Genomic DNA, 19121 nt, shown 5'->3' with positions numbered 1-19121 from the left:
TGTCATTTAATGAGGCCTGGGAGAGAGAGCTTGCAAAATCACTTGCACATGTTCAGACGTTTGTGCAAACATCTCCATCTCTGGTGAGTGTGTGCAACACACAACTATTACTGAGCAAACCACCAAAACCTTCAGTTCTCGGAAAAACATTTACGGAATTCTCTAAAAAGTCTACACGAACCATCAGATTCAGAACTGAATCAATGTTTCTTCTCGTGTACATTAATGTCTATTTTTGCCGTGTGTCAGAATGCAGAAGTGTGTTTATAAGTTGCAGAGCCGACCAACTGTTAACAAATTTATATGCAAGAGTTTTTAGGTCTCAGCGGCAGGAATATAATATAAATTCAAACTTTTCGATAACAGGGTTGAGGTGTTAATGCAACTTCGGACAGGTTATGCATTTCCTTAAATAGTCATTGATGCTGATTTGCCAAAATTCTCAGGATGGAAACTTTCCGCACCTTCACAGTCCAATTGCAATGTGCCAAGTGTGCAGTAACAAACTCAAGAGTCAAGGATGTCTCTGTTGGAGAACAAGGCAGCACTGTAGACATGAGGCGTGTCTAACAGTTTTAAAACTGTGAATGAAAATAAATACCCAGTCTGAGTGGCCTCTGGTGGTTGGTTTAGTAATGAACCAGAGATGTGGTGCCACTTTGCTGACAGGTGTGCATAGTTTCAATTTAAAGCTAATATATATATATATATATATATATATATATATATATATATATATATATATATATATATATATATATATATATATATAAACATGAGCTTTTAAAAACTGGGTGATTATTATTTAGCGCTTTCTGACAAAAACTTTTACGTCAGATTTACGTCGCTAGTGCTTTTCATGGCATTACATGTTAAACATCCAACCTCTGTGACTTTATAGATATAAATTAGATATATATTAAATGAAAAGTCCCTCATTACATATACAACTGTTTATTTAATTTTCTGCAATTAGGCGAGCAGAAAATACATACGTTTATCTATGGATCTGATATGTTCAGTAGATTTCTCCTAAACTTTTTGCCTCCGTTATTACAGAACTCTACATTTTACACATGCAAGATCAAATCATTTACTTTTGTCTGCAGTCCGGAGTTTACCTGACCTTCGTCCGTCATCTTTACTGAATCCGGTTACAGAAAGAGCAGCAGTAAGCGAGGGGTGAACGTCAACGCCAGCGTGGTTCCCGCCACAACTGCCCACGCGCTCAGATCCGTCACGTTTTTCCCGCCCGCGAGTGAATTTAAACACCAGGCGCGCGTCGTCACCGCTGTAACGGCCAGGATTCGAAGTTGAAGACAGCATAAAAAAGCCAGCGTTTACTCGGGTTGTCATAGCAACCTAACCGTTCGTTTTCTACGTGGACAATCAAGACAGGTGATAAAAACGTCCTGTTCGACCACAGTATATAACCTTAAAGCATTAAAAACGAGATGTCCTCTGTAATGTTTCACGAATGTTGTTTGAAGGACTGGACACAGTCTCTGCTGCCTTAACACTTTCACACAGGAACTCCTTCTCAGGATGGCTAGGAGGATGGTAGGTTAACTCTATTAGTTCTTTAAAGTTCTTGTCTAAACTTTTTAATAGATGGGCTGCTTCTGTTTAAATTAACGCAGATGTAGTATTTGGCTAATTTGAGCTTTCTCAAAATAATTTCAATGTTTTAACAGCCTTCCATAACAGGGCAGATTACTGCAGACAAAAAACCCCCAAACATATTACATAAACCAATAGGCCTACGTAATACAGTAAATCTGTCACAGGATAAAAGAATCATTGCAATATTTTGTCACCAATGTTGTTGATAGTTATTTTACAAACTTAGAATAAAAGTACAAAAAAGCTCTAGCGACAAAATCTAATTATTATTCAAAAACTTCAAGCAAGTAGGGACACAGACGAATAATTCAAAGTGGTAATATTTTATAAGGAAACTTTATGTGTGCATGTGAAATTCACTTATCATCTTGAGACAGAAAGCAGTTTTTGCAAATTTCCAGTACAGCAGATAACGTTTGATATTAAAGAGTACAAAAGAAAAAAAAAATCAGAATTCCAAATGCTTTTATTCAACTTTGCAGACGTAAGAGCAGGCTTTTGGTCCAAGTCTGTTCGAATCTTCTGAACCCATCTTCCCAACCCTATTCCCTCCCTCTACCCTTAATTTGTTCTCACTTCAATTTAACACTTCCGATTGCAAATCACCCCCGCCGTTCATTACAGAGCATGGTTGGTATTGGATACATGATTGCATAGATTTGTTAGACAGTAATTTAATTTTAATTAAGACATAATGGAATGTTCATTAAGACTTCAGCTCTCCCACTCCTTCCCCTTAACCTCCAGAGCTGTACGTTGGGTCCCTGCCCCTCCCTGTAGAAAGAGAAAAAACGAGTGCACAACAAAAGAAAAAAAAATGATTGGGAGAGAGAGCAACCTGCAACTACCAGGCACATTTGTACTTGTTTCTGACTATATAAAATTCTCTTTTCCACTGTTGATTAAGCAGCGGTGTAGTTATAGGCTCTAGTGGAGGGTCACTACAAGGCTATGCTGCTCTCATCAGCATTGAAGCTCTCACGTGGACATTCAGTAATATCTGAGAAACAATTAGAGATGGATGGCAGATGGACATTAGTTTCAGTTGATAAATCCTTAGGGGACATGTCTACTTGAGTCAGGGAGTCAATAAGAGATTGCTGTATAGGTAGGTGATGGGGTAAGGAAAACAACAAAATCGACTGGGTGCTTTTTGTAGCTTCATTCTTCAACCCCTCAAAAGAAACAGACCTGTAGATACCTAAGCCTGCCTACAGTACTCCGCGGGGGTGAAACTGCGCATTTTATAATCTTTGCTTATGACCTGAAGCCCAGTTTGACCGCCATGGGTAGTCCGACAGTTCTGTGTACTGGAAAATAAGTATGTACAGCGTAGAATCCCGCTAACTCAAAAATTGCTGGAGAGGAAAAAAAAAAAAAAAAAAAAAAAAAAAAGGGAGGAAAAGCTGAGGTTAGATTTTCAAAGAGTTCCACCGATCCAGCAAAATGGGTTAAGAGGGCATGTCACAATTTCCCTATCGAAACACTTTAGTCATTCTGTCCATTTTCCTACGATATACAGCCTTGCTATATGCCAAATAACATATTCCAACCCCAAACCAATCCTCCCACCCCACCAACTCTAGGAAGAAAACAACAAAATTAAAACAAAGAAAAATAGCATGTTAACTGGAAAAGCTTGTGCCCTCCCCATCAGGGTAGAGGGTGCAGGTTAAGTGTCTAGGCATAGACTGAAGCCAAAGCTGATTCTTTAAGCTCTTTTTAGTTCCATCCCAAAACAACCTAGTAAATTTAATAATTCTTAAGATTTTTTTTATTTAATGAGCCCATCGGCTTTTCAACATCAACTCTCTTTAGAGGTTACTGCTGGTGAGAAATCACTTGATAGCTGGAAAAACCCCACTGAGTCCTTTCACACTACGCATGTCATTTTAAGAGGAAACGGAAGAAGATTAAAGAACCTGAGCTGTAGCTACAGTCCAAAGCCACACCCCCTCTTTCCCTTGACACTGAATCTGCAATATTAAACTTTTCTTTCCTTCTATCCTACATTTTTCTTAAGCTCTCCAAGACTGACATGTTTAACACGGAATCATAAGGTTATCCCTCAATGCGTGGCAAGCTTCATCAACAGTTATTTGCTCTTCCCACAATGCCATGGTAACCCTTTCCCCAAAACATCTACCCCCCCCTCCCCCTCAGGTGTGCTATGAAGTCCCATTTCCAACACTCTTAAATATCTTCCTCTTCCTCAGGAGCACTGATCTCTTTAAGGACTGGATGGTTGAGAGAAAGACAGATGCAGCTTCATCCAGCGCTCTCATCTATCTAGTCTGTGAGAAGATCAGCACTGATGCAGGAGAGAGAACTGCTCCGGAGTTCTGGAGTTGGCCCTTAGAGGTCGCTCTCCCCATACAGGGCGGTGGAGAAGGACATGTAGTCAAGGGCGCCTGGCACCGCGTCGGGGCCCGTGTATGGTGCCATTCGGGCAATGCAGTACTCTGCCTGGTCAGGAGGAAGCTCACGCCTCAACTCCTCGGCTGTGATGTAGTTCTGAAAAGGAGAACAGACAAGGGATGGGTTGAAGTTTCATACCACAAGACACACTTGGGAGGGATATCCAGATGTGCACATTCCTACCTTGTCACCGGCTAGGATCTTAAATGAGGCGATGACCTGGTCTGCGGTGTCTGTGTCGGTTGTTTCTCTTGACATGAAGTCGATGAAAGCCTGGAAGGTCACTGCTCCACTGTTGTTGGGGTCAACGATACCCATGATGCGAGCAAATTCAGCATCACCCTGAAGAACAGAGGTAAGAGGTTAACCCAGAAAACCAGGAGAGAGATACGAGCATCAACGTTAGACACCATATTTGAAGCAAATGAAAACAAGGCTGTAAGTAATTGGCGTACAGTTGGTTCACTGCATTTTTAGGACTTAAACGGTCGCCTAAATGGTAAATTCACTGAATGCCAACTTTACATCTATCCCTCAGCCCCATTTTCATTTGAGACAATTTTCTACTCCATCCAAGTTGCTTGACTATGGTCTATTACGAGGTGGCCAACTTTGGTTTTGGACAGACAAGGTCCTGCAGAGATTTGCTTCAACCTTAATAAACACAGTTTCTGTAGGTTTCTAACAACCCTTAGACCTTGATTAGCTTGTTCGGGTGTGTTTGATTTGGGGTAAAGCAAAACTCTACAGTAATGTCACTCAGCATGACCAAAGTCGGTCAATGCTGGTCTATTAAATTTTTTTTTTAACATATATTTTAATGTAAAATGGAGATTTTGAAAAAAAAAAAAACAAAATTATATATATAAATGAACAATATCAGACAAAACAGATAACTTTTTAACAGCAAGCAAAAGCAGGAGTTCAGGAGAAATTGTTGCTGTAGATTGAGAAAGGAGGTAGCAGTACCAGGCTGTTCCCAGTGGAAATGAGCAGTGCGCGGAAATCGTCGCTGTCCATTATCCCCGTGCGCTTCTACAGTTCGCAAAGGGAAGGATGAGAAAAGAAACAGGAAGGATGCATGTGGAAAGCAGAGAATTTGGGGAGGTTGTACGCAAACAGAGTTTGATAGAGGAATCGGATTGAGTTTGTACAGAAGATAAGTAAGAGAAAGAGGGAAGTTATAGTAAGGACAAGTAAACAAAGAAAAAGAAAGAACAAGGAAGCAGTGAGAAACATAAAACATGAAAGCAAAACCTTAGCTGACCTGCAGAGGGCACCATTTCAAGCAGCAGCACAACAGTGTGAGTGAGGGAGTTAGTGAGTGATGGAATGAATGGAGTGACGCGGCGCGCATACACACATACACACACACTGCAGCCATTGTAGCCCTTTTCCTCTGGGCGTGCTCATACCTGCTTGTCGTTTTCTACGTCGTAACCCAGACTGATCAAACAAGCCTTGAACTCCTCAGCTTGTAAGACACCACTGTGGTCCTGTGGTAAGCCAATCACCCAAAGGGCCGCAGTGGATGAACCAATCAGAGCATGCAGATTAGGATTGATGATACCGATACACAATGATATAACAGCATGTGTGGGATGGAGGAAGGCATGACAAAAAAAAGATGGAGACAAAACATTGTGGATGTCAGACACATGGGCTGTTGGCAAAACAAGTATAATGAAACACACTTATTGACAAGTGAGTGACCTGATTTCTTATGGATATCAGACAGAACATCATGATATTAGAGCGAGCCTTTATGATTTTATTTTCTTTACTGTGGCTTAACTTCTCCACTCTAACATAAAACCCCCCCAATTACTTCACTTCCACTAGACTATATTTACATATTGACCACAGGTGGCACATTTCAGGTCAGAGGTGTTTGACATACAGTATATCTCAGACATTTTCCTTCCCATTAGTGCCAGAGTAAGTGAAGAAAATGGAGCAATGGAACAAATATTAAAACAAGCCTAACCAAAATTTTAAACTGAGGTCTATTTTTATCATGCATCCATCACCCTGGAATTAAACACAGCCATTCAACTTGACATAAGCAACACGGATTAAGTTTTCCATATTCTTCTTTATATGGACACTTTAATCCTCTGAGATGTTGTGTATATTTAGTGACCTGCTGTTCAAATCTCATTACTAAAAGCACATTAAAGGCACAGTTCACTCAAAAATGATCACCATTTTGTCTTTTCAAAACACATGACTTGGTATGTCATTTGGAATACAAAATGTTAGGCTCTCAATTCTCATTTAAAACCAGCACATATGCAATTTTCAGGTTTGATATCAATAATGCAAAAGGCTCAATGCTTTTATTAAAAAGTTTGAGTGATCTATTCCTTTACTACACTAACCTTGAATGACCATCATTGTCATACATTTCAGTCCATTTTTACACAGAGGTAAACATGCAAATGAGTTCCTGACCTTGTCGAAGTGATTGAAGGACGTGCGGTACTCGTGAAGCTGCTCTTGGCTGATGCCTTTAGCATCACGAGTCAGAATCTGGTTCTCGATCTCATTAATGGTGCGAGCAATTGTAGTAAGGAGTTGCTCCCAACCAACCCGAAGGTGCTGTAGAGAAGAAAAAGGCAATGGAAAAACGTGAAACAGTACATCTAGATTTCCTGAATAGTGCCAAAATCATAAATTTGAGTATTTGCTTACCTCCATAGTGTAAGCAGTGTATTTGTTGTCAAATATAAGTGCTTCCTGAATGAGCTGATGGTCTCCCTCCAGTTGGTCAATGTTGGGCTTGTATTCAATGATGCTCTGCTCATACTGACGGAGGTGGGTCAGCTGATCTTCCAGCGTTCCATTCATCTCAATTGATATCCGCCCAATCTCCTACAAAATTCATTGCCATGGAAAGACAAATTCATAATTTGTGATGTTCTTTTTTTAAGAAATGGTATAAGACCATCAAGCTACACAAATGGAAGCGAATGTACCTCCATCTTATTTTGGATCCATGGTCCAATCATGTTGGCCTGGTTGGCAAACTGGCGTCTGAGATGGTCATTAGACTGCTGACGTGCGAGTTCTTCCTGAAGAGCCTGATCACGCTGTGGAACCAGTTGTTGCACCTGCACATTGACAAGAGATAACATCAACAATTGCAATCACAACTGTAAAAGTACACCCCACACACCTGAAGGAAGCAATATCTCCTTCACAATACAAACAGATCTCACTTTCTCCCACTTCTTGTCAATGCTCTGAGGGGTGATGGTGGTGTAAGGATTGTTTCCAGCCAGTTTGATCCCATTGTACTGTGCGATTTTCTGAACTTCAGCCTGGATGGCCTGGATAGCTTCCCGCTCTTTATTTGCCTCTGGAAGAGTTGATTTGAACTGGTCATGAGCCGTTATCAGTCCCTACACAAAGAGAAAAGTGAAAGATGTTAGGGAAAGGATTCTTGCATCCAGCATTTTATTGTTCCCTTCACCTCATTCTAAAAGGCACTATCCAGAGATTAAAAGGCAATACGCAAAAATTATGAAAAAGCAACGTTTTGCAGCACCTGTATCTCATCAATGTTGTGTACAATGAACATGTCCTGAAGGTCCTCCATGGCTCCCTCCATCCAGTTGTTGAATGGTGCTGCTCTCTTGGCATACTCCAGGTACAGCTCATCAATAGACTCCAGCTGTTTCTCGGTTCTCTGTAAACCAGATACACACACATTCAGCACGATAAAATGTATAAATATGCCACAGTTTGTCTTTCAGAGAAAGCATGCATACCTCCAGAGATTCTCTGCGACTCTGTGTGAGGGAACCCAGAACATCCCATTGCTCACAGATCTTCTGACAGCGTGCATTAACGCTTGGGGAATCGTAGTAGTCCAACTCACTATAATACAGACAACAGAGTTTGAACACTTTCTTAACTTCAAACTCTTATAGACTGAATTTCGTATTTGATTAATAAGCTCTCCCTGTTTCTGTTGCTTTCTTACTTGAGCTCCTGTGCAATGGCAGCAATCTGCTCCACTCTGTCCTGGTGGGCAGCAAGGTCACTTTCGAATGCCTCATGCTTCTTCAGGAGAGCTTTGATCTCAGACAGAGATGCGGTCTCATAGTCCTTCTGTGTTAGCATAGCCTCTTTACCTACAGGCAAACAAACAACGATTTATATAGATTTTAGATTACATTTTCTTGGCTCACAAGGCTCTTGTCATCAGCTTGTCATTGCATACTTATTGGTTAATCAGTGTAAATAACTACAAAAAGCATCCGTAAATTCAGGCGTAGTTTCTGATCCATACCATCTGTCCAGCTTTCATGGATTGCCGCCTTCTGACGGAACTTTTCTGCAAGATGGTCAAGTCTCTCCAGACGACGGATCTCATTCAGTAGCCACTCTTCATAGCCTTTTTCCGCCCCTTCCAGTTTATGCCATGCACCATTAATGTCCTAGAGGAGAAGCAAGAGCTTGTCAGCCAATAATGGTTCAACAATTGCGTTTGAGAATATACACATTTCTGCACGCAACAGTCATTACAGTGATAAAACAAAACACTTATGAACTGAATCGTACATGTAATATACATGTTTCTTACCGACACCATGCGTCCCTCAGATGGCATAAAGGCTGGTCGGTTGCTCAGTCGTAGTTTGGTCTGCAATGTATTGAAGTTGATCTCTAACTGACACTTCTCCTGAACTTTGGGTGGTTTGTGAACGCGACGGTAATCACGGAAATCTTCCAACTTCTGCTGCATTTCTGCCATGGTTTTCTCTGGAGCACGGTTTTCCAGCCATGGGATTGTCCTACGAATCCACTCCAAAAGCTTTTAAAAAAAAAAAAAAAAAAAAAAAGTATGCAATAAAACAAATTAATAGAGGATCGACAGAAAACGCATTCTCCACGTACTAGGTCTACTTAAAATCACACAAACATAATGACTTAAACTCACATCGCTGGCCAGTTTTTCATAGTCCTCCATCAGGTGCTCATTCTCTTGATTGACCGCCAACACCTTGCAAATACGATTAGCCGCTGTCTCAGCCTATCACAGAAGAGGACAGTTACAATTGTACCACATCTTTCCAATTACGAAAAAACTAACAAAAAAACAACAACATTGAACAGCACACTGGTTTTACTGCACAAATATATAGTGTATACCATATGCTTATACTACAGTATACACCGTACACTTCTATTAAGAAGTATGAGAAATCTGTGTTAAGAACTTTAAATGTAAAGATGCTGTTTGGGTTTACAGAGGAAAGAAATTTGGAACTATGCAGTATTTATTATTTTTTTGGATTGGTGGGTTTAACAAAAAAGTGCCTCAAAATTACATTCAAACACACGCAAATGATGAATTGAGCACACAAAGAAACGAAACTCCAAGTGTTGTAAGTTAATGTGCTATACACACACAATAACATGCGTAAAAACTAGTCAAATGAAATAAAAGTTAAGGTAAACAACAATATTACATACTTTACTTTTAAGTTATCTTTTATACTAACTGATGTTTCATGCAAACACCAAAACTGGTTAGTTTTGAAAATGTGTAGTCTAGTCGAAATTTCCACATGCCACTTGTAAAATTAAATCTGCATTCTCAATTTTTATACCACCACTGGAGGATCTCTTCAGGGTTCTCTACAGCATTAACTAACGCTGAAACACAGAAAGTGTTCAAAACGCTTGTGTAAAACGCTAAAGCACATTTAAACAACTATGATAGGTGTGTGGCTTGACTTCAAACGAAAAACATATATCTAGCATATGCAGCACCAAAACCTTACAGAAAAATACTGTCCAACATTAATAACAAACATAATACATGTGCTTGTATAGATAGATAACATCTAAGGCTCTGTTCGCACTCGGAATTGGGATGCGTTTGGTCCACCGGATCACAAGTGAACAAGGCTGCGATTGTAGGTGGGGTGTGAAAAGTTTTGAGCTTGTTCGCTTTCAGCCCCTTCCAGAGGTAGTCAAACACATTAGACCAGATTGCTTTTGTGGTGGAATGCATTTGAGGAAGCCCAAAAGGCCACCTACTCTCAGCCTACTGACCTAATATGTAAACATTGCAAGACAACAAGGAGGCATGCTTATCAGACGGGATTTAAACTTTGACTGGGTAAATCAGGCGCATTACTTTCTGATAACACAAAAAGCAACGCCAATAATTTTAACCCTCCCACTCATGTTTTGAGGCCGAGGGATCCGCCAATTTACCCTCCTCCGTTTACTACGTGGGGTAATCTGGTCAGAAGTGGTCGAAAGTGGACAGAAGAAATTAATTATTGTGTCTTTATCATCCAGTTGTGATCCGATCAACCAAAACGCATCGTAATACCAAGTGTAAACAGGGCCTAAGAATCAAAACAGCAAACTTAGTGTTTTAAATGTGAGCTGTACTGTGAATCACATTACGATTTTCATATTTACACTCAACACTGTCCTCAACTCTTATAACTTTATCAATGAGTGCAAATATGAAACAAACGATGAAATTCACATTTGTAGCATTTTAAGAAAGTTTTGATAGACCAGTACACCCATTAAAAACATTAAGAAATTTTAGAAAATAAGTGCATATATAGAAAAGGGTGAGGGCAATGGTTTGGGTGTAGTGAAGCCCAAAGCTGTGATCAATCAAAACTAGTCAGTGGCCTCAACTCTCAAATCACTTTCACACCTGGTTCAGTTGGATTGGACATTCCCATAACTAAGACTAAATTCTTCTTTCATTTAAGACTCAATATTTGACTCAAATTATAAGAGTACTGGAATAAAGCAATGGATCATGAAAACAAGGCATCCATCTGGTGGTTTGTTTGAAATATCTAATCCATAACAAATCAGTGCCATATGGCGAGCCAACCGGGTGGGAAAACCCAGACAGGATAAAAACGATTTTCATCTGATTTGGTTGTGTATGTGCATTATTATGAAGAGAGCAAAAACAAGAATTGTAATTGCTGTATTCAAATAACTGCAAAAAGTTGTTCTTTACAAGCTATACAGTGCTAAAGGGAACATTTACTTTAAGTCCTTTGATTGGAGCCAAGTACAACGAAACAAGATCTCAGTATATTACAGCAATCCTCAGGTCCTTACACTAGTTACATTTAAGATTGATTTATAAACGAGTATAAGTACTTTAAAATCACTCAATGGCATGTTAGAAATACCAAGTGTTCATACAAAACAAGGGTAGTGTCCTCCCATAGCTGAAACCAGCTTCCCTTGTTTTTATTGTTGTGATGATTATTTTACCGACTATTTTACTTCCTTTTATGCAAAGCACTTTGAATTACCACTGTGTATTAAATGTGCTATATAAAGTAACCAGGTATGAAAGCACCTTAAGAGTTTCAAGGGCAGCTGTCAGGGGTCAAAGGTTTCTCACCTTCTGAGCACCTGAGAAGGCGTGATAGAAACAGGAGACGTAGGTCATAATAGCCTTCTCATCCGGCCGCAGAGTGCCCACGATATCTATAGCGAAGCCAGCAGAAAAAGAGAGAGAGAAAGAGACAGCAGTGAAGCAAAGCAACCCAAAGCCTGTGTGTCCCCACCGAGAGAGGAGGGGATGGTTATGCATTTTATGGGCTCCCCATTCAAAGGGAAATGGGGTTTGGAGTCCAGTGTTATAACCCCGGCAACCCGCAAAGTGAGAGAAAGAGCCAACTCGCTGTTGAGAAAAGAGTCGTAGGCCAGAGGAGGACGGGTTAAAACACCAGCGCCCCTCTTAGGTTATTCCAGTACTGACGGAAAAAGCCATGCTGAAGATGAGGTGATGAGGGGTCAAGGGTTAGGGGTCATGGGGTACCTTCTGGGCTCCAGAAAAGGCATGGTAGAAACTGGACACATAGGTCATTATGGCTTTCTCATCCGGACGTGCTGTGTTCACAATGTCTGCAGGGAAACAAGAGTTATACAAACACACACACACACACATACAGGGACGCAGACGGGACTCAAACACACCACAGTGGCCAAATCTCAACTCGCTGGTGAGGGCCAAGAACATGCTTTTGAGTATGTAGTAAGGCAGTATGCCAAGCTTTAGGCATTACGTCACCCAATTGTGTCAGATCCATTTGCTGCTCACTGTTTGAATTTGTTTGTAAGCAGTAGTGTCTAGCTAAATTCATTACTAATAAAACTGTCCATGCCTGAATATAGCTTTCTGTGCTATGTAGTGTGCTTAAGCAGTATCAAAAAGTAGCTCAAAAAGTACAAATTCAGGCAATGTACCATCCAACCACTTTTCACATACCATTTTTGACATACTAGGATTTGGTACGTGCCAATTCTGTCACGACATACTATTTAGGTTGGATAGCATGGGACTCAATTACTCTCTAATCAGAAACAGTATACCATCCAGGCACTTTTAACATATTATGTTTCTTCCACGGCGACTCTGAGTGAACTAGTTACATCACATGCTACTTTAGATGGATGGTATGCAAAATAGAATTATATTGAGAAACCGTATACGCTCCAGGTACTATGATGTGGGACACACTAATTGTAATGTCACATACTATTTAGGATGGACAGTATGCAAACTGGGATATAGTTTTCCTTTCATCAGAAAACAGCAATAATATGCAAAAAGTGTAAGGATTGTCACATTTTAGTATGGATAGTACGCAGTAATCAGTCCTAGTGTGAAGTACGTTTCCCAAAAGCATTTTCCATTGTTGACAATAGAATACACTGGAACCTACCACCATAGTTAACTAACAATGGTTTTGGGAAACGCAAACCAGTCACTTTTAGCATGCTATTATTGATGGTGTACTTTGATCTGATATTACAAACTCTAGAGGACAGAGAGTATGCAAACTATGATTCAGGGTTGCAAAACAACACACACACACACACACACACACAAATATAGCACTAAAAACACACTCCGGCGCAGCAGGTTCAACAGAGATCCTGGAGAAATCATGCTTGAGGGAGAAACAACATAATGCTCAGGGATGTTACCATGGTGACACACTGTTTGTAGAAGACATTAAGTGTGGGTGTTTGCACTGTCTGTGTTGGAGAGAGCAGGAACAACTCCTGGAAATACAGGGCATGTGCTGACATGCACAAAACACACACTCTTTAATAGAGCGACTCATTCAATCTCTCTCCCACTCACACACACACACAAACATCACACAGCCAAAAGCACACAACTAACTTCATACACACACACACACGGAAATGAGAGAACAGTTCATACCCTCTGCATCCAACATCTTGGGGATGTCGAGGTATCGCTCTGCCACTTCAAAAGCGTTGTTCAGATTGGTCACTGGGTCATCCTGATAACACACAACGAAACAATCAATCATTTGAGTTTTCTATAGCACTACATTATCTGAGAGAACCTGCAAAGCCCAAAGGAAATATCCACAGGTCTGGGTACAATCAAAAATAGTATGCAGAAAGGGCTTAGGTTTGGGACACTAATTGCACCGCCACATACTATTTAGGAAGGACAGCGATTATATTACCCTCTTATTAGTAACAGTATACCATTCGGGCACTTTCTGCCTGCATACTAAGATTTGGGTCACACTACAGTTAATGACCCATACCAATTAGGCTGGATAAAATGCAAAATAGGGATTCGATTCTCTTGCCTTGTGAAATAGTATACAAAGCAGGCACTTTTTGTGCACAATTTTTAATGTATTAGAAATAGCGCATGCCAAATGATATGTCACGTGCAATTTGGTATGGATAGTGTGCAAAGTTTTTCTCTCGTTAGAAACAGTACAATCAAAAATAATGCTTAAAGTGCCAGAATGGTATAGTAAAATATAGGACGCACTAAGCGTAATATTACATACTATTTAGGATGGAGCGTATGCTAATTGCTATACTCCTCTTCTTAGAAATAGTACAATCAAAAATAGTATGCAGAAAGTGCCTGGAGGGCATGCAAAGATTTGGGGCACTTGTGATTGTGATGTGACATACTATTTAGGAAGGACATTGTGCGAATAGGGATTCATCAGTAATAGTATATCTTCCAAGCATTGTCTGCATACTATTTTTAGCATACTAAGATTTGGGTCACACTATGCGTGGTGTCGCATACTATTAAGCATGGATAAAACGGATAAAAATTGGGATTCAATTCTCCTCGTTTAAAATAGTATGCAAACCAGGCATGTTATGTTTGATGCATTATGGGATGCACTAATTGCATGTCACATACTATTTAGTATGGATAGTATGCAAATTGGGATTCAGTTTTCTCTCAGAGTATTACAAACGGCTTACTATCTAGGCACTTTTTGCATACTAATATTTGCGACGCTGATACTTCAAATATCACAAAATGAGATTAACAGATTGAGGAGACCAAATGTCCTTTTTTTTTTTTTTTTACAAAATACATCACATTTATTAATTATTTATTAATTTTTACTGCTGCTTAGTCACAATTTGAATCTTTTCCCCCCAAAAAATTAGTTCAAAAATGTTTAGAGGTTGCATCTGTCATGAATGCTCACCTTTCTCAGCTTGTCATAATCGATGAGCTCTGGCCTGTGTCTGTGGATCAGAGCATTGAAGGCGAGACCATCCTTCCAGCTGCGGAGTGTGAGAGAAAACGGGTATATTACATTTAACCAGCAGGAGGCGCCACTCAAACCACAGCTTATAAACTTTCCCCTGTATCTGCGTTTCGTGCTGGAAACTAACTTCCCACCGTAAAGGAACTCTGCTTGCAAAGCGACCGAGTAACTGAGACATTTCAGTTTCAAGTGCCATCTTTTATTCATCTTCTTTAGCTATCGCTGATCATTTGCTTATTCAAATACATTCGTAACACCGCTTTATGCAAAAGCCACCTTTGGGCGAATCAACAAATCAAAACCGCATTAAATGAGGATCCCCGGATCATTCAAATGAAGCTTGTAGATCAAAGATCAACACTAATATGCGTTTCAAACCTGATGTGGAAGTTCTGAACGTTGACGTTCTTGTAAGGAGCCGTCTTTCTCTGACACCAGAGCAACAATCCTTCTTTAGCGGAGGTTTCTAAAGAGAGACGCAGCAAAAGCCGAACATTACTGAGCAGTCATTAAGTTTGTTTGCTTTCCTTCTCCAAAGTATGTTTGATTATGCTGTGCAGAGCCGTTCCTAAAGTTTCTAAAACAATATAGAGGTTCAGTTATACCCTCCACTGAGATGTCCTGGATGGCGAAGCGAAGGATGATGGTCCAAATCATTCCCAGAGTCATCTTGGCGTTTCCATCCACGATTTCTACAAAAGCAGACAAGCTAAACTTAAAAACTTGCTTTAAAAAACAAAACAACCCCCCCCACAAATTACGATAATAACAACAACAACAATAATAATAATAATAATTATAATTAATATTATTATTACTAAAAAAAATCAATGATACTAAAAAAGTTTATATTGTTTCTAAAACAATAATAATAATAATTATAATACTAATTATTATTATCATTATTATTAATCATATTAATATTATCATTATTATTTTAGAAACAATATAAACTTTTTTAGTATCATTGATTTCTTTAGTACCGTTGATATACTATAAAAAATAAATAAAAAAATCATGTATTTAGATTTTTAGGTATATTTTCAGTTAATTTAATACACAGGCTGGATCAAGTTATTTTTAAAATCAACAACAAATAAAAAGTTGTTTTTTTTTTTTTTAAGGTAATAACCAGTAAGCATTTTATTCCAAGAAAACACACACACACACACACACACACACACACACACACACACATTTATTTATATATTTATATATTTATATAACTAATAAATTAAAATACTTATATAAATATAAAAAAATATATACATACATATACATATATACACACACACACACACAAATTATATATATACACACACACACACTGACACACACATACACACATATATATTTTTTTTTTTTTTAGAAAATGTAGCCTGTGAGCCTGTGAGTTAATAAGATAAAAAAACACTCTAGCAAATGCAAATCTAGCAAAATATGCGCCTCGCAAACTCTAATAACTCAAACACAGACTCAATTTCTTAGAGGCAGACACTGCGTCAACATGAAGGAGGATCGAAAAGGTCACAATTTCCACAAACACACACGCACTCAAACATGCACAAGCCTTCAGGTCCGCTGTGGGAACTTCATCCGGCAGGACAATAGAAGTTTGTACCTTCTGCACCAATAGACACCAGCTTGACTCCTTTGCTGGCGATGAAGTCCAGCGCTTTGTTGACGTTGTTGATCTTGTGAACTCTCATCTTGCCTCTTTCGGGTTTAGGTAACCTCTCCCCTGCACAAAGACACGAGGACTTCGGGTGAGCACAAACACAGAGCCTCGGCTACACATCAGCTCACTGGAAAGCTGAATATGAACTCGAGGCTTCTGGGTGAACGAAGGAAGGAAGTTCGCAGCTCACTGACCTGAGATGACCTCTAGGAGCAGCATGAGTTTGAGTCCATCTCTGAAATCCTCCTCGATGTTTTCGATCTGCGTTCCCGCCTTCCGCAGGTGAGAGTTGCACCAGGCCGTGAAAGTCTAGAACAAACAGGAAATGATGTCAAAAAAAAAAGTGGAAGCGAGGTCAGGGAAACAGGAAACGGGCGTTCTGCAGAGCGCAGGAATGCTCAAGATGTTTGCTCAGGAAACGGACGAGGAAAGGAAAAAAAAAAAAAAAAAGCTTAAATGAAAGACCATCTCTTGTAAGAAACTGTAAGACAAACACTGTAATGTTACATTCTCTGTCGTAGAGTACAAATTCTACAATTAATTAACTAGTTATTTAGAATTAACTATCAAATAATATAAATATTAATTAAAATTATACATTATACCTAGGCAATAAAATACATTGAAAAATATTTGTAAAGTTATACAATTACAGAAATTTAAATTAAATTAAATTAAAACAGAAGCGTGTTATTGTTAAAAAAAAAGCTATATGTACCATACTTTTTAGGCATTTTTACGCACTATTTTCAAAAATTATAGTACTTCAAGTTAAACAAAACAAAAATGCCAAACGTTTTGATTATATTTGATATTTTAGTTAATGCTTATTCTAAACAAAATGTTTTTATAGTTTTTGCTTTAACTACAATACAATATTTTCATTTAATATAAATTTCTAATTAAACTAATTGAAAATTTATAATGTTGCCTTGGCAAAAAAAAAAAAAAATATCTAAATTATATTTATATTTATATTTAGATTTATATTAAAATGACCAAAATGAAAGCTAAAATGCAAATAAAGCCAAAATGTAAAAAAATAAGGCATTAAAAAGCACTTAATATAAAGATTACATTACAAAGATTAACATGAAAACAAAAGCTGAAAATATAAAAATAAAAGCAAATCTACATTTTTCATAAATATTACCATAGAATACAAATAACAAAATAAAATGACTCTACACTTACTCCCTTTACAACTCCATATACAAAAAAAAAAAAAAAAAAAAAAAAAAAAGTTAGGTTTAAGAAAAATGAAGGTGATTGACTTCATCTGCACTAACTGACTAGTCTGGATTAGCAGAGCGATCACAGCAGCAGGAGCAGACAGAGACAGGCATCAGATCACACTGGGAAAGGGGTTTCTAGGCCTGCAGCCTGAAACACAAAGACGCCATTGAGTTTAGTGGATAATGAGCCCCTTCAGCACCCCCTACCCTCGTACGACAGGCACCTACCCGGACAGACCCGCCACAAAAACAATTCAGCCTTCACACACACACACACACACCAGCCAGGACCTGAGCCGGACGGCCACATCCACACTGTCAACAAACGCCAGAAATGCCTCTCACACAGGGGCTCAGTGTGTGTGTGTGTGTGTGTGTGTGTGTGTGTGTGTGTGTGTGTGTGTGTGTAGGGAAAGCCCTGTGGGACGTCTGTGATTAGTTGGGTGTGGGTGACATCATTCCATCCAAGTCAGAAGAATTAGAGAGGAAGAGCCGCTGCGCCACACATGCGTGCGTTTATGTGCCACTTCTGGCCGGAGCTAATGAAATACACAACACATGGTTGCTCCACGCTCACACTCCAACTATACTACATCACGAAAAAAAAAGAAAAAAAAAAAAGAAATTGATAGTATCAAATATTATTGTATTTTAATATCACAATTTGAAATATTACCTTGGCACTAAAATGACTAAAACTGAAATAAAATAAATACAAATATTACAAGAATGAAATGATAAACTGAAAGCGGAAAATGTAAAAGCAAATTTTAATTATTAATATAGCATATAAATATGAAAAATGATGCACTACATTTATTCCCTTTATAACTATTAAAAATATATTAGAATATCAAAGACGATATTTAATAAATACAATAAATAACAGATTATTACTATTTTCACACCCTTAGACCTCTAGATATTAATTATACTAATTTATTATTATTATATCTGTTTACATACAAAATGTGCGTATGTATACTCGCGTGTGACACACACACACACACACACACACACACACACACACACACACACACACACACACACACACACACACACACACACACACAGACACACAGACACACACACACAGACAGACACACAGACACACAGACACACAGACACACACACACACACACACACACACACACACACACACACACACACACACACACACACACACACACACACACACACACACACACACCTTTGATAGAAGGTTTTGATCCACTTCAAATGGACCACTGTATGTGAAAGAAATATTTTAATAGTAAAACAGATCTTAGAAACTCTCTGGCACTCCCTGCTCAAGAACGCTCGGAGACCGAGCTGCTCGTCTCACACAGCGGTGTGAGGGACAGGTGAGGGTGTGGTGTGTATCTCACAGGAATGAGTTAAACACACACACAGCGCCATTTCACAATCAGCACCAGCCGGCTTTCAGTGGCTTGCTTATGGATTGAAGTTCACCAACCTGCGTTTTTCACCTTTTTTTAACTTTAAACTTAAATAACAGTGTAAAAATGTCAATTTAAATAAGAGTAAACGAATAACTTCAATAGAATAAATGTA

At 38.9% G+C, this 19121-nt stretch overlaps 1 protein-coding gene across 5 annotated transcripts in view; it reads right to left on the bottom strand.

Annotated features, from left to right (window-relative positions):
- Window positions 1–1930: 1930 nt before the first annotated feature.
- actn4 (actinin, alpha 4) overlaps window positions 1931–19121 on the bottom strand; it is a 44263-nt gene continuing 27072 nt past the window's right edge. The window contains exons 2-22 of one of the 5 annotated variants that reach the window (XM_043258709.1): window positions 16506–16620; window positions 16255–16374; window positions 15239–15325; window positions 15012–15099; window positions 14571–14649; window positions 13289–13370; window positions 11873–11958; window positions 8990–9082; window positions 8633–8863; window positions 8339–8486; window positions 8030–8180; window positions 7815–7923; window positions 7592–7732; window positions 7263–7445; window positions 7020–7154; window positions 6736–6915; window positions 6496–6642; window positions 5457–5537; window positions 5011–5076; window positions 4225–4383; window positions 1931–4137 (exon numbers count right to left, since the gene is read on the bottom strand). In XM_043258709.1, the coding sequence (XP_043114644.1) occupies window positions 3979–4137; window positions 4225–4383; window positions 5011–5076; window positions 5457–5537; window positions 6496–6642; window positions 6736–6915; window positions 7020–7154; window positions 7263–7445; window positions 7592–7732; window positions 7815–7923; window positions 8030–8180; window positions 8339–8486; window positions 8633–8863; window positions 8990–9082; window positions 11873–11958; window positions 13289–13370; window positions 14571–14649; window positions 15012–15099; window positions 15239–15325; window positions 16255–16374; window positions 16506–16620 (2640 nt within the window). In that variant the 3' untranslated portion in view covers window positions 1931–3978. Of the gene's footprint in view, window positions 4138–4224; window positions 4384–5010; window positions 5077–5456; window positions 5538–6495; window positions 6643–6735; window positions 6916–7019; window positions 7155–7262; window positions 7446–7591; window positions 7733–7814; window positions 7924–8029; window positions 8181–8338; window positions 8487–8632; window positions 8864–8989; window positions 9083–11452; window positions 11539–11872; window positions 11959–13288; window positions 13371–14570; window positions 14650–15011; window positions 15100–15238; window positions 15326–16254; window positions 16375–16505; window positions 16621–19121 lie in introns of all 5 variants that reach the window. The other 4 variants (XM_043258707.1, XM_043258708.1, XM_043258705.1 and 1 more) reach the window with 4 other exon arrangements.

The sequence above is a fragment of the Puntigrus tetrazona genome, chromosome 15 (genome assembly GCF_018831695.1).
Source record: "Puntigrus tetrazona isolate hp1 chromosome 15, ASM1883169v1, whole genome shotgun sequence".
Lineage (NCBI taxonomy): Eukaryota > Metazoa > Chordata > Actinopteri > Cypriniformes > Cyprinidae > Puntigrus > Puntigrus tetrazona.
This window is presented reverse-complemented; position numbering and strand designations above follow the sequence as displayed.